General features: G+C 36.3%; 1 protein-coding gene across 2 annotated transcripts in view; it reads right to left on the reverse strand.

The window, feature by feature from the left end:
• Positions 1-1848: 1848 nt before the first annotated feature.
• The window catches only part of RECQL4 (RecQ like helicase 4), a 52815-nt gene continuing 39964 nt past the window's right edge, over positions 1849-14699 (reverse strand). For both annotated transcript variants that reach the window (XM_086876138.1, XM_086876148.1), the window contains exons 22-24: positions 11998-12202; positions 8586-8688; positions 1849-2292 (exon numbers count right to left, since the gene is read on the reverse strand). In XM_086876138.1, coding sequence (XP_086732264.1) covers positions 2171-2292; positions 8586-8688; positions 11998-12202 — 430 coding nt within the window. In that variant the 3' untranslated portion in view covers positions 1849-2170. The remainder of the gene's footprint in view (positions 2293-8585; positions 8689-11997; positions 12203-14699) is intronic.

A 14699-nucleotide genomic window follows, 5' to 3' on the forward strand; every position in this document is an offset into this window, starting at 1 on the left:
TTTTTTTAAGGAATTTCCCTTTTTTTTTTAATGATTTTTCCTGGCTTTTTTTAGGACTTTTCCCATTTTTTTCTCTTTAGATTTTCCCCATTTTTTTAGGATTTTTCCCCCATTTTTTTAGGATTTTTCCCAATTTTTTTTCAGGATTTTCCCCATTTTTTTTGAATTTCCCCCATTTTTTAATAATATTTTTTTTTTTTTTTAGATTTTCCCCATTTTTCAAAGATTTTTCCCCATTTTTTTTATGGATTTTCCCCATTTTTTTAATGGATTTTCCCCATTTTTTTTATGGATTTTTCCCTTTTTTTTTATGGATTTTTCCCCATTTTTTTAATGAATTTTTCCCATTTTTTTTTAATGGATTTTTCCAAATTTTTTTTAAGGATTTTTCCCTTTTTTTTAGGACTTTCCCTTTTTTTTTTATGGATTTTTCCCATTTTTTTCAGGATATTCCCCATTTTTTTAATAGAATTTTCCCCATTTTTTTATGATTTTTCCCCATTTTAAAAGAACTTTTCCTGTTTTTTTAGCATTTTTGTGTTTTTTTAAGATTTTTCCCCATTTTTTTAGGATTTTTCCTGGGTTTTTTTAGGATTTTTCCCATTTTTTTTAGATTTTTCCTTTTTTTTTATAAGGATTTTCCCCATTGTTTTTAAGGATTTTTCGTGGTTTTTTTAGGACTTTTCCCCTTTTTTTTTTTTTTAGATTTTTCCAATTTTTTTCAGGACTTTTCCCCATTTTTTAAAGATTTTTCCCATTTTTTTAAAATGATTTTTCCAATTTCTTTTTATGGATTTTCCCCATTTTTTTAATGGATTTTCCCCATTTTTTTAATGAATTTTTCCCATTTTTTTAATGGATTTTCCCCATGTTTTTCAAAGATTTTTCCCATTTTTTTTTAAGGATTTTTCCCATTTTTTAATGATTTTTCCTGGGCTTTTTCAGGACTTTTCCCATTTTTTTTTTAGATTTTTCCTTTTTTCTTTTAAGGATTTTTCCCATTTTTTAATGATTTTTCCTGGGTTTTTTTAGGACTTTTCCCACTTTTTTTCCTTAAATTTTTCCCATTTTTTTTCAAAGATTTTTCCCATTTTTATAAGGATTTCTCCCATTTTTTGATGGATTTTTTTCCTTTTTTTTTTTAAGGATTTTTCCCACTTTTTAAGGATTTTTCCTGGGTTTTTTTAGGACTTTTCCCCATTTTTTTAAGTTTTTTTTCCCATTTTTTTTACATTTTTCCCATTTTTTTAAAATGATTTTCCCATTTTTTTTAAGGATTTTTCCCATTTTTTAAGGATTTTCCTTATTTTTTTTTAAGGATTTTCCCTGGGTTTTTTTAGGACTTTTCCCACTTTTTTTTCTTAAGTTTTTCCCATTTTTTTTCAAAGATTTTTCCCATTTTTATAAGGATTTCTCCCATTTTTTGATGGATTTTTTTCCTTTTTTCTTTTAAGGATTTTTCCCATTTTTTAAGGATTTTTCCTGGGTTTTTTTAGGATTTTCCCCATTTTTTTTAGATTTTTCCCATTTTTTTTATGATTTTTCCCATTTTTTTCAGGACTTTTCCCCATTTTTTTAAGATTTTTCCCACTTTTTTAGATTTTTCCCATTTTTTAAAATGATTTTCCCATTTTTTTTAGGATTTTCCCCATTTTTTTAGATTTTTCCCTTTTTTTTTTATGATTTTTCCCATTTTTTTCAGGACTTTTCCCCATTTTTAAAAGATTTTTTCCCATTTTTTAAGATTTTTCCCATTTTTTAAATGATTTTCCCATTTTTTTTAGGATTTTCCCCATTTTTTCAGGATCTTTCCCATTTTTTTTTAAGGAAAACAACTCCAAGCTCCAATCCCAGGAATTTTTCCCGTTCCTTTATTAATTCCAGAAATAAAACCCCAATAAAACCCCAATAAAATCTCAATAAAACCCCAATAAAATCCCAATAAAATCCCGATAAAATCCCAATAAAATCTCAATAAAATCCCAATAAAATCCCGATAAAATCCCGATAAAATCCCAATAAAATCCCGATAAAATCCCGATAAAATCTCAATAAAATCCCAATAAAATCCCGATAAAATCGCTGAAATTCCCGAGGTTTTCCAGATGTTTTCCAGATGTTTTCCAGATGTTTTCCAGAGGTTTTTCCCGAGGTTTTCCCGGTTTTTCCTTCACCTGGAGGCCAGGATTTCCTGGGAAGCCAAGCGGGAAAGGCTCCGGAATTCCAGGGGGAGGAGCCTCCTCCAGAAGCGCCGATCCCGCCCGAAAATCCGGGATGGGAAACGGGGAGAGCCTGAAGGGAGAAATCCGGGATTGGGATCCCAAAAATCCCCAAAAATCCAAAAAATCCAATCCCAAAAATCCCCAAAAAATCCCCAAAATCCCCAAAAAATCCAATCCCAAAAATGCCAAAAAATCCAGTCCCAAAAATCCCAAAAAATCCCAAAAATGCCAAAAAATCCAGTCCCAAAAATCCCAAAAAATCCCCAAATTCCCCAAAAAAATCCAATCCCAAAAATGCCAAAAAATCCCCAAAAATCCCATCCCCAAAATCCCCCAAAAAATCCAATCCCAAAAATCCCAAAAAATCCCCAAATTCCCCAAAAATCCCCAAATTCCTGAAAAATCCCAAAAAGTCCAATCCCAAAAATGCCCAAAATCCCCAAAAATCCCAAAAAATCCAATCCCAAAAATCCCAAAATTCCCCCCAAAATCCCTAAAAATCCAATCCCAAAAATCCCCAAAAATCCCCAAAAAATCCAATCCCAAAAAACCCTAAAAAATCCCCAAATTCCCCAAAAATCCAATCCCAAAAATCCCAAAAAATTCCCAAAAATCCAAAAAATCCAATCCCAAAATTCCCCAAAAATCCCCAAATTCCCCAAAAAATCCAATCCCAAGAATCCCAAAAAATCCCCAAATTCCCCAAAAATCCCCAAAAAATCCAATCCCAAAAATCCCAAAAAATCCCCAAATTCCCCAAAAATCCAATCCCAAAAATCCCCAAAAAATCCAATCCCAAAAATGCCCAAATTTCCAACAAAACCAATCCCAAAATTCCCTCTGAAAATCCCCAAATTCCCCCAAAAATCCCCAAAAAATCCCCAAATTCCCCCAAAAATTCGATCCCAAAATCCCAAAATTCCCCAAAAATCCAATCCCAAAAATGCCCAAATTCCCCAAAAATCCCAAAAAATCCCAAAATTCCCCCAAAAATCCAATCCCAGAATTCCCAAAAAATCCAATCCCAAAAATCCCAAAAAGTCCCCAAATTCCCCAAAAATCCAATCCCAAAAATCCCAAAAAATCCAATCCCAAAAATCCCCAAATTCCTGAAAAATTCCCCAAAAATCCCCAAATTCCCCAAAAAATCCAATCCCCAAAATCCCCAAAAATCCAATCCCAGAATTCCCAAAAATCCAATCCCAAAAATCCCCAAAATCCCCAAAAATCCCAAAAAATCCCCAAAAAAATCCAATCCCAAAGATGCCAAAAAATCCCCAAAAAATCCAATCCCAAAATCCCAAAAATTCCCCAAAAAATCCCCAAATTCCTAAAAAAATCCAATCCCAAAAATCCCCAAATTCCCCAAAAATTCCCAACCCCAAAAATCCCCAAATTCCCATAAAAACCAATCCTCAAATCCCCAAATTCCCAAAAAAATCCAATCCCAAAAATCCCCAAATCCCCAAAAATCCAATCCCAAAATCCCCAAAAAAAACAATCCCAAAAATCCCCAAATCCCCAAAAATCCAATCCCAAAAATCCCCAAAAATCCCCAAAAATCCAATCCCAAAAATCCCCAAAAATCCCAAAAAATCCAATCCCAAAAATCCCCAAAAATCCAATCCCAAAAATCCCAAAAATTCCCCAAATTCCCCAAAATCCAATCCCAAAAATCCCCAAAAAATCCAATCCCAAAACTCCCCAAATTCCTAAAAAATCCAAAAATCCCAAAATTCCCCAAAAATCCCCAAAAAATCCATTCCCAAAAATCCCAAATTTCCCCAAAAATCCCCCAAAATCCCCAATTTCCAAAAAAAATCCAATCCCAAAAATCCCCAAAAATTCCAAAAATCCCCAAATTCCCAAAAAATCCAATCCCAAAAATCCCCAAATTCCCCCAAAATCCCCAAATTCCCCCAAAATCCCCAAATTCCCCCAAAAATTCAATCCCAAAAATCCTCAAATTCCCCCAAAATCCCCAAATTCCCCCAAAAATTCAATCCCAAAAATCCCCAAATTCCAAAAAAATTCCCAATCCCAAAAATCCCAAAATTCCAAAAAAATCCCCGAATTTTGGGATTGGGAAATTTGGGATTTTGGGAATTTTTTTGGGGAATTTTTTTGGGTGGAATTTTCAGGAATTCAGGATCAGATTTTTTTTTGGATTTGGGATTTATTTGGGAATCTGGGATTGGAATTTTGGGAATTTTGGGAATCTGGAATTGGAATTTATGGAATTTTTTTGGGAATTTTTTTGGGAATTTTTTTGGGAATTTTTGGGATTTTTTCTGAATTCTTTTTGAATTTCTTGGGATTGGATTTTTGGGAATCTGGGACTGGAAATTCGGGAATTTTGGGAATCTGGGATTGGAATTTTGGGAATTTTGGGAATCTGGGATTGGATTTTATGGAATTTTTTTGGGATTTTTTTTTGGGATTTTTTGGGATTTTTTTTGAATTTTTTTTTTGAATTTTTGGGATTTTTTGGGGGTTTTTTTGGGAATTTTTTTGGAATTTCTTGGGATTGGATTTTTGGGAATTTGGAATTGGAAATTTGGGATTTTGGGATTTTGGTAAATTTGGGAATTTGGGACTGGATTTTTGGGAATTTGGGAATCTGGGATTGGATTTTATGGATTTTTTTGGGGAATTTTATGGAATTTTTTGGGGAATTTTTTGGATTTTTTGGGAATTTTTTGGTTTTTTTTTGGAATTTTTTTGGAATTTCTTGGGATTGGATTTTTGGGAATTTGGGACTGGAAATTTGGGATTTTTGTGATTTTTTGGGGGAATTTGGGAATCTGGGGCTGCATTTCTGGGAATTTGGGACTGGAAATTTTGGATTTTTGGGAATTTGGGACTGGAAATTTGGGATTTTTGGGAATCTGGGACTGGAAATTTGGGATTTTTGGGATTTTGGGACTGGAAATTTGGGATTTTGGGAATCTGGGATTGGATTTTTGGGATCTGGGATTGGAAATTTGGGATTTTTGGGAACCTGGGTCTGGATTTCTGGGAATTTTTTTGGGATTGAATTTCTGGGATCTGGGATTGGATTTTTGGGATTTTTGTGGGAATCTGGGACTGGAAATTTGGGATTTTTGGGATTTGGGATTGGAAATTTGGGATTTTGGGAACCTGAGATTGGATTTTTGGGAATTTTTGGGAATCTGGGTCTGGATTTTTGGGAATTTTTTTGGAAATTTGGAATTTGGGAATTTGGGACTGGAAATTTGGGATTTTTGTGATTTTTTTTTTGGAATTTGGGATCTGGGATTGGATTTTTGGGATTTTGGGAATCTGGGACTTTTTGGATTTGTGATTTTTTTGGGAATTTGAGACTGGAAATTTGGGATTTGGGGAATCTGGGATTGGGAATTTGGGATTTTGGGGCTGGATTTTTGGGATCTAGGATTGGGAATTTGGGATTTTTGGGATTTTTGGGAATCTGGGATTGGGAATTTGGGAAATCTGGGACTTTTTGGATTTGTGATTTTTGGGGAATTTGGGACTGGAAATTTGGGATTTTGGGAATCTGGGATTGGATTTTTGGGATTTTGGGAATCTGGGACTTTTTGGGTTTGTGATTTTTTGGGAATTTGGGATTGGATTTTTGGGATTTTTGGGAATCTGGAGCTAGAAATTTGGGATTTTTGGGATTTTGGGATTGGAAATTTGGGATTTTTGGGATTTTGGGACTGGATTTTTGGGATTTTTGGGAATCTGGGTCTGGATTTTTGGGAATCTGGGATTGGGAATTTGGGATTTTTGGGAATCTGGGATTGGAAATTTGGGATTTTTGTGATTTTTTGGGGGAATTTGGGAATTTGGGGCTGGATTTTTGGGATCTAGGATTGGGAATTTGGGATTTTTTGGGAATCTGGGACTGGAAATTTGGGATTTTTGGGATTTTGCGATTGGAAATTTGGGATTTTGGGACTGGAAATTTGGTTTTTTTGGGAACTTGGGATTGGATTTTTTTGATTTTTGTGATTTTTTTTTGGAATTTGGGAATCTGGGATTGGATTTTTGGGATCTGGGATTGGAAATTTGGGATTTTTGTGATTTTTTTTGGATTTTGGGAATCTGGGATTGGGAATTTGGAAATCTGGGATTGGATTTTTGGGAATCTTGGTCTGGATTTTTGGGATCTGGGATTGGAAATTTGGGATTTTTGTGATTTTTTTTGGATTTTGGGAATCTGGGATTGGGAATTTGGGATTTTTGGGAATCTGGGACTGGAAATTTCGGATTTTGGGGTTGGATTTTTGGGAATTTGGGAATCTGGGACTGGAAATTTGGAATTTTTGGGATTTTTTGGGAATTTGGAACTGGATTTTTTGAAATCTGGGATTGGATTTTTGGGATTTTTGGACTAAAAAATTGGGATTTTGGGATTTTGGGAATCTGGAAATTTGGGATTTTGGGAATCTGGGTGTGTTTTTTGTGAATCTGGGTGTGTTTTTTGGGAATCTGGGACTGGAAATTTGGGATTTTGGGAATTTGGGACTGGATTTTTGGGATTTTTGGGAATCTGGGTCTGGATTTTTGGGATCTGGGATTGGGAATTTGGGATTTTTGTGATTTTTTTTGGATTTTGGGAATCTGGGACTGGAAATTTCGGATTCTGGGATTGGATTTTTGGGAATTTGGGAATCTGGGACTGGAAATTTGGGATTTTTGTGATTTTTTGGGAATTTGGGATTTTTGGGAATCTGGGATTGGATTTTTGGGATTTTTGGACTGGAAATTTGGGATTTTTGGGATTTTGGGACTGGAAATTTGGGATTTTTGGGAACCTGGGATTGGATTTTAGGGAATCTGGGATTGGGAATTTGGGATTTTGGGACTGGATTTTTGGGATTTTGGGAATTTGGGATTGGATTTTTGGGATTTTTGTGATTTTTCTGGGATTTTGGGAATCTGGGACTGGAAATTTGGGATTTTTGGGATTTTTTGGGAATTTGGGACTGGATTTTTGGAAATCTGGGATTGGATTTTTGGGACTTTTGGACTGGAAATTTGGGATTTGGGGATTTTGGGAATCTGGGTGTGTTTTTTGGGAATCTGGGACTGGAAATCTGGGATTTTGGGAATTTGGGACTGGAAATTTGGGATTTTTGGGAATCTGGGTTTGTTTTTTTGGGAATCTGGCTCTGTTTTTTTGGGAATCTGGGTGTGTTTTTTGGGATTTTGGGAATCTGGGTTTGTTTTTTTGGGAATCTGGGTGTGTTTTTGGGAATCTGGGTTTGTTTTTTTGGGAATCTGGGTGTGTTTTTTTGGGAATCTGGCTCTGTTTTTTTGGGAATCTGGGTGTGTTTTTTGGGATTTTGGGAATCTGGGTCTGTTTTTTGGGAATCTGGGTGTGTTTTTTGGGAATCTGGGACTGGAAATTTGGGATTTTGGGAATCTGGGTGTGTTTTTTTGGGAATCTGGGTGTGTTTTTTTGGGATTTTGGGAATCTGGCTCTGTTTTTTGGGAATCTGGGTGTGTTTTTTGGGAATCTGGGTTTGTTTTTTTGGGAATCTGGGTGTGTTTTTTGGGAATCTGGGACTGGAAATTTGGGATTTTGGGAATTTGGGACTGGAAATTTGGGATTTTTGGGAATCTGGGTGTGTTTTTTGGGAATCTGGGACTGGATTTTTGGGATTTTTGGGATTTTGGGACTGGGAAATTTGGGATTTTGGGAATCTGGGACTGGAAATTTGGGATTTTTGGGAATCTGGGTGTGTTTTTTTGGGAATCTGGGTCTGTTTTTTTGGGAATTTGGGAATCTGGGACTGGAAATTTGGGACTGGATTTTTGGGATTTTGGGAATCTGGCTCTGTTTTTTGGGAATCTGGGTTTGTTTTTTTGGGAATCTGGGTGTGTTTTTTGGGATTTTGGGAATCTGGGTTTGTTTTTTTGGGAATCTGGGTCTGTTTTTTGGGATTTTGGGAATCTGGGTGTGGTTTTTGGGATTTTGGGAATCTGGCTCTGTTTTTTGGGAATCTGGGTGTTTTTTTTAGGAATCTGGGTCTGTTTTTTTGGGATTTTGGGAATCTGGGTGTGTTTTTTTGGGAATCTGGGTGTGTTTTTTGGGATTTTTGGGAATCTGGGTCTGTTTTTTTTGGGAATCTGGGTGTGTTTTTTTGGGATTTTTGGGAATCTGGGTGTGTTTTTTTGGGAATCTGGGTCTGTTTTTTTGGGATTTTTGGGAATCTGGGTGTGTTTTTTGGGAATCTGGGTGTGTTTTTTTGGGAATCTGGGTGTGTTTTTTTGGGATTTTTGGGAATCTGGGTTTGTTTTTTTGGGAATCTGGGTGTGTTTTTTTGGGATTTTTGGGAATCTGGGTGTGTTTTTTTGGGATCAACCCCTCACCAATCCCATGGAAAATCCTGGCCACGGCTCTTCCCGTAAATTCCTCGTCCGGAAACGCCGCCAACAATTTCCTGATCTCAGCTCGGATTTCTTCCTCCTCATCCTTCAACCACAGCAAAATCCCAAATTCCCATCCCCAAATCCCCAAATTTCCCTGAAATTCCTCATTTTTGCCTCCCAAATCCCTCATTTTTCCCAGATTTTCCCACAATTCCTCGTTTTTTCTCGCAATTTTCCCAAAATTCCCTGATTTTTTCTACCTAAACCTCCCAAATTTCCCCAAAATTCCCATTTTTTCCCCAGATTTTCCTAAAATTCCCATTTTTTTCCCAGATTTCCCTAAAATTTCCCAATTTTCCCCTTCAAATTTTCAGATTTTCCCCCCAAATTCCCCAATTTTTATTAAATTTTCACCATTTTCCCCAAAAATCCCAATTTTTTTCCCTTGAAAACCCCAAATTTCCTCAAAATTCCCAATTTTCCCCCAGATTTTCCTCAAATTTCCCATTTTCTCCCCCAAATTTTCAGATTTTCCCCCAAATTCCCCATTTTCCCCAAATTTTCCCAATTTTTCCCAAAAAATCCCAATTTTTTTCTCCTTAAACCCCCAAAATTTCCCCAAAATTCCCATTTTTCCCCCAGATTTTCCTCAAATTTCCCATTTTCCCCCCAATTTTTCAGATTTTTCCCCCAAATTCCCCATTTTTCCCAAATTTTTCCCATTTTCCCCCAAAATTCCCTGATTTTTCCCCAAATTTCTTTCCAATCCCCCAAATTTTCCCCAAATTTTCCATTTTTCCCCATTTTTCCCCAGATTTCCCTAAAATTCCCCAATTTTCCCCCTCAAATTTTCAGATTTTCCCCCCAAATTCCCAATTTTCCCAAATTTCCCCATTTTTCCCAAAAAATCCCAATTTTTTCCCCTTGAAAACCACAAATTTTCCCAAAATTCCCAATTTTTCCCCCAAATTTTCCCCAAAATTCCCCATTTTCCCCAAAAATCCCAATTTTTTTCCCCTTAAACCCCTCAAATTTCCCCAACTTTCCCCAGAATTCCCCAATTTTCCTCCCAAATTTTCCCCCAAATCCCCAAATTTTCCCAAATTTTCACCATTTTCCCCAAAAATCCCAATTTTTTCCCCTTGAAACCCCCAAATTTTCCCAAAATTCCCATTTTTCCCCCAGATTTTCCTCAAATTTCCCATTTTCCCCCCAAATTTTTCCAGTTTTTCCCCCAAAATTCCCCATTTTTCCCAAAAATGCCAATTTTTTCCCCTTAAACCCCCAAATTTCCCCAAAATTCCCATTTTTTCCCCCAAGATTTCCCTAAAATTTCCCAATTTTCCACCTCAAATTTTCAGATTTTCCCCCAAATTCCCAATTTTCCCCAAATTTTCCCCATTTTTCCCAAAAAATCCCAATTTTTTCCCCTTGAAAACCCCAAATTTTCCCAAAATTCCCATTTTTCCCCCACATTTTCCCCCAAATCCCCAAATTTTCCCAAATTTTCCCCATTTTTCCCAAAAATCCCAAATTTTTCCCCCTTAAACCCCCAATTTTTTCCAAAATTCCCCATTTTCCCCCAAGATTTCCCTAAAATTCCCCAATTTTCCCCCTCAAATTTTCAGATTTTTCCTCCAAATTCCCCAATTTTCCTTAAATTTTCACCATTTCCCCCAAAAATCCCAATTTTTTTCCCTTGAAAACCCCAAATTTTCCCAAAATTCCCATTTTTCCCCCAGATTTTCCCCCAAGTTTTCCCCAAATTCCCAGATTTTTCCCAGAATTCCCAAATTTCCCCATTTTCCCCCCAAATCCCATTTTTTTCCCCTTGAAACCCAAAAATTTTCCCCAAATTTTCCCCCAAATCCCAAATTTTCCCCAAATTTTCCCCAAATTCTCAGATTTTCCCCCAAATTCCCGGATTTTTCCCAAAATTCCCCAATTTTCCCCAAATTTTCCCCAGAATCTCCAGATTTTTCCCCAAATTTTCCCCAAATTTTCCTCAAATTCCCAGAATTCCCCGAGTTTCCTCCCAAATTTTCCCCCAAATCCCCAAATTTTCCCCAAAATTCCCCATTTTTCCCAAAAATCCCAATTTTTTCCCCTTAAACCCCCCAAAATTCCCAATTTTCCTCCCAAATTTTCCCCAAATTTTCCCAGAATTCCCAGATTTTTCCCAAAATTCCCGAATTTTTCCCCAAATTTTTCCCAGAATTCCCCAATTTTCCCCAGAATTTTCCCCCAAATCCCCAAATTTTCCCCAAATTCCCCAATTTTCCTCCCAAATTTTCCCCCAAATCCCCAAATTTTCCCAGAATTCCCGAATTTTTCCCCAAATTTTTCCCCAAATTTTCCCCAAATCCCCAAATTTTCCCCAAATTTTCCCCAAAATTTCCAATTTTCCTCCCAAATTTTCCCCAAATCCCCAGATTTTTCCCAAAATTCCCCAAATTTTCCCCAAAATTCCCGGATTTTTCCCCAAATTCCCCAATTTTCCTCCCAAATTTCCCCCAAATTTTTCCCCAAATTCCCAAATTTTTCCCCAAATTTCCCCAGAATCCCCGAATTTTCCCAAAATTCCCAGATTTTTCCCCAAAATTTCCCCAAATTTTCCCAGAATTCACAGATTTTTCCCAAAATTCCCCAAATTCTCCCCAGAATTCCTGGATTTTCCCCCAAATTTTTCTCAGAATTCCCAGATTTTCCCAGAATTCCCGGATTTTTCCCCAAAATTTCCCCCAAATTCCCAGATTTTTCCCCAAATTCCCCAATTTTCCTCCCAAATTTCCCCCAAATCCCCAGATTTTTCCCAAAATTCCCCAAATTTTCCCCCAAATTCCTGAACTTTTCCCCAAATTTTTCCCAAATTTTCCCCAAATCCCCAAATTTTCCCCAAATTTTCCCAAAATTCCCAATTTTCCTCCCAAATTCCCGGATTTTTCCCAAAATTCCCCAAATTTTCCCCCAAATTCCTGAACTTTTCCCCAAATTTTTCCCAAATTTTCCCCAAATCCCCAGATTTTTCCCAAAATTCCCCAAATTTTCCCCAAATTCCCGAATTTTTCCCAAATTTTCCCCAAATTCCCGAATTTTTCCCCAAATTTTTCCCCAAATTTTCCCCAAATCCCCAAATTTTCCCCAAATTTCCAATTTTCCTCCCAAATCCCCAGATTTTTCCCAAAATTCCCCAAATTTTCCCCCAAATTCCCGAATTTTTCCCCAAATTTCCCCCAAATTCCCGAATTTTTCCCCAAATTTTCCCAGAATCCCCAGATTTTTCCCAGAATTCCCCAAATTTTCCCCAAAATTCCCGGATTTTTTCCCAAATTTTCCCCCAAATTCCCAAATTTCCCCCGAATTCCCGGATTTTTCCCCAAATTCCCGGATTTTCCCCCCAATTCTCCCTCACCGCGGGAATTCCGGGATTTTTTTCCTCTTCCTCCTCCTCGCACCCCTCGGGATCCCCCTGGAAATATTCCCGGAGCCGCTCCCGGAGCCGGGAATTCTGCTCCTCCTCTTCCTCTTCCTCTTCCTCCTCCTCCTCTTCCTCTTCCTCCTCCTCCTCTTCCTCTTCCTCTTCTGCAGCTCCGGGGTCGCAGCTCGGGACGGCCACGCTGGAATTTTGGGAATTTTTCAGGGAATTTTGGGGATTTTCCCCAAAAATTTGGGGATTTTTTAAGGAATTTTGGGAATTTTTCAAGAATTTTGAGGGGATTTTCATGGAATTTTTCAGGGATTTTCATGGAATTTTTGGAGATTTTCATGGAATTTTTGGGATTTTCCAAAGGGATTTTTGGGGACATTTTAATGGAATTTTGGAGGGATTTTCATGGAATTTTTTGGGAATTTTTATGGAATTTTTTGAGATTTTCATGGAATTTTGTGGGGATTTTTCATGGAATTTTGAGGAGGTTTTAATGGAATTTTGAGGGGATTTTCTGGGAATTTTTGGGATTTTCCAAAGGGAATTTTGAGGAGATTTTCATGGAATTTTGGGGGAATTTTAATGGAATTTTCATGGAATTTTGGTGGAATTTTCATGGAATTTTGGGGAGATTTTAACGGAATTTTGGGGGAATTTCAATGGAATTTTCATGGAATTTTGGGAGGATTTTCTGGGAATTTTGTGGTGGATTTTCCATGGATTTTGGTGAGATTTTCATGGAATTTTGGGGGAATTTTTCATGGAATTTTGGGGAGATTTTCATGGAATTTTTGGGGAATTTTTCATGGAATTTTGGGAGATTTTAATGGAATTTTGGGGGAATTTTCTGGGAATTTTGAGGGAATTTTAATGGAATTTTGTGAGGATTTTCATGGAATTTTTGGAGATTTTCATGGAATTTTTGGGATTTTCCAAAGGGATTTTTGGGGAGATTTTCATGGAATTTTGTGGTGGATTTTCCATGGATTTTGGTGGCATTTTAATGGAATTTTGGGAGGATTTTTCATGGAATTTTGGGGATTTTCCAAGAATTTGGGGGTTTTTAAAGGAATTTTGGGATTTCCTGAAGGAATTTTGGGATTTTCCAAAAACTTTGGGAATTTTTAAGGAATTTTGGGATTTTCCAAAAAATTTGGGATTTTTTAAGGAATTTTGGGGATTTTTCCCAAGGAATTTTGGGAATTTTCCAAGGAATTTTTGGAATTTCCAAAGAATTTTGGGATTTCCCAGAAATTTTGGGGAATTTCCAAGGAATTTTGGGGATTTTCCAAAAAATTTGGGGATTTTTTAAGGAATTTTGGGGACTTTCCCAAAAAATTGGGGAATTTCTTAAGGAATTTTTTTAGGTTTTTCCAAGGAATTTTTGGGGATTTTCCAAAGGGATTTTTGGGGAATTTTCATGGAATTTTGGGGGAATTTTCGGGAGATTTTAACGGAATTTTGGGTGGATTTTGTGGGAATTTTTAGGACTTTACCAAGGAATTTTTTGGGATTTTCCAAAGGGATTTTTGGGGAGATTTAAATGGAATTTTGGGGGAATTTTCCATGGAATTTTGGGGGAATTTTAATGGAATTTTGGGGGAATTTTCCATGGAATTTTGGGGGAATTTTAATGGAATTTTGGGGAGATTTTTTATGGAATTTTAGGTGGATTTTCCACGGATTTTGGGGAGATTTTTCATGGAATTTTGGGGAAATTTTCATGAAATTTTTGGAGATTTTCATGGAATTTTGGGGAGATTTTAATGGAATCTTGGGGGAATTTTAATGGAATTTTGAGGGGATTTTTATGGAATTTTGAGGGGATTTTCATGGAATTTTGGGTGGATTTTCTGGGAATTTTTGGGATTTTCCAAAAGGATTTTTGGGGACATTTTCATGGAATTTTGGAGGGATTTTCTGGGAATTTTTGGGGAATTTTCATGGAATTTTGGGGGAATTTTCATGGAATTTTGTCAATTTTTCAAAGGAATTTTTGGGAGGATTTTCATGGAATTTTGGGAGGATTTCTCGGAATTTTGTGGTATTTTTCATGGAATTTTGGGGAGATTTTAATGGAATTTTGAGGAGATTTTAATGGAATTTTCATGGAATTTTGGGGGAATTTTCCATGGAATTTTGGGAGATTTTAATGGAATTTTGGGGGAACTTTAATGGAATTTTCATGGAATTTTGGGGAGGTTTTAATGGACTTTTGGGGGGATTTTGTGGGAATTTTTGGGATTTTCCAAAGGGATTTTTGGGGAGATTTTCATGGAATTTTGGGATGGATTTTCCATAGAATTTTGTGGGGATTTTTCATGGAATTTTTGGAGATTTTAAAGGAATTTTGTGCGGAGATTTTCATGGAATTTTGGGGAGATTTTAATGGAATTTTGGGGGAATTTTAATGGAATTTTAATGGAATTTTTTGAGATTTTAATGGAGTTTTGGGGGAATTTTAATGGAATTTTAATGGAATTTTGGGAGGATTTTCATGGAATTTTGGGGAGATTTTTAAGGAATTTTGGGGGAATTTTAATGGAATTTTAATGTAATTTTGGGGGCATTTTCGATGGAATTTTGGGGAGATTTTCATGGAATTTTGGGGGAATTTTAATGGAATTTTCATGGAATTTTGGGAGGATTTTCATGGAATTTTGCGGAGATTTTAATGGAATTTTAAT

This window comes from Cyanistes caeruleus, chromosome 1 (assembly GCF_971803275.1).
Source record: "Cyanistes caeruleus chromosome 1, bCyaCae1.hap1.1, whole genome shotgun sequence".
Classification (NCBI taxonomy): Eukaryota; Metazoa; Chordata; class Aves; order Passeriformes; family Paridae; genus Cyanistes; species Cyanistes caeruleus.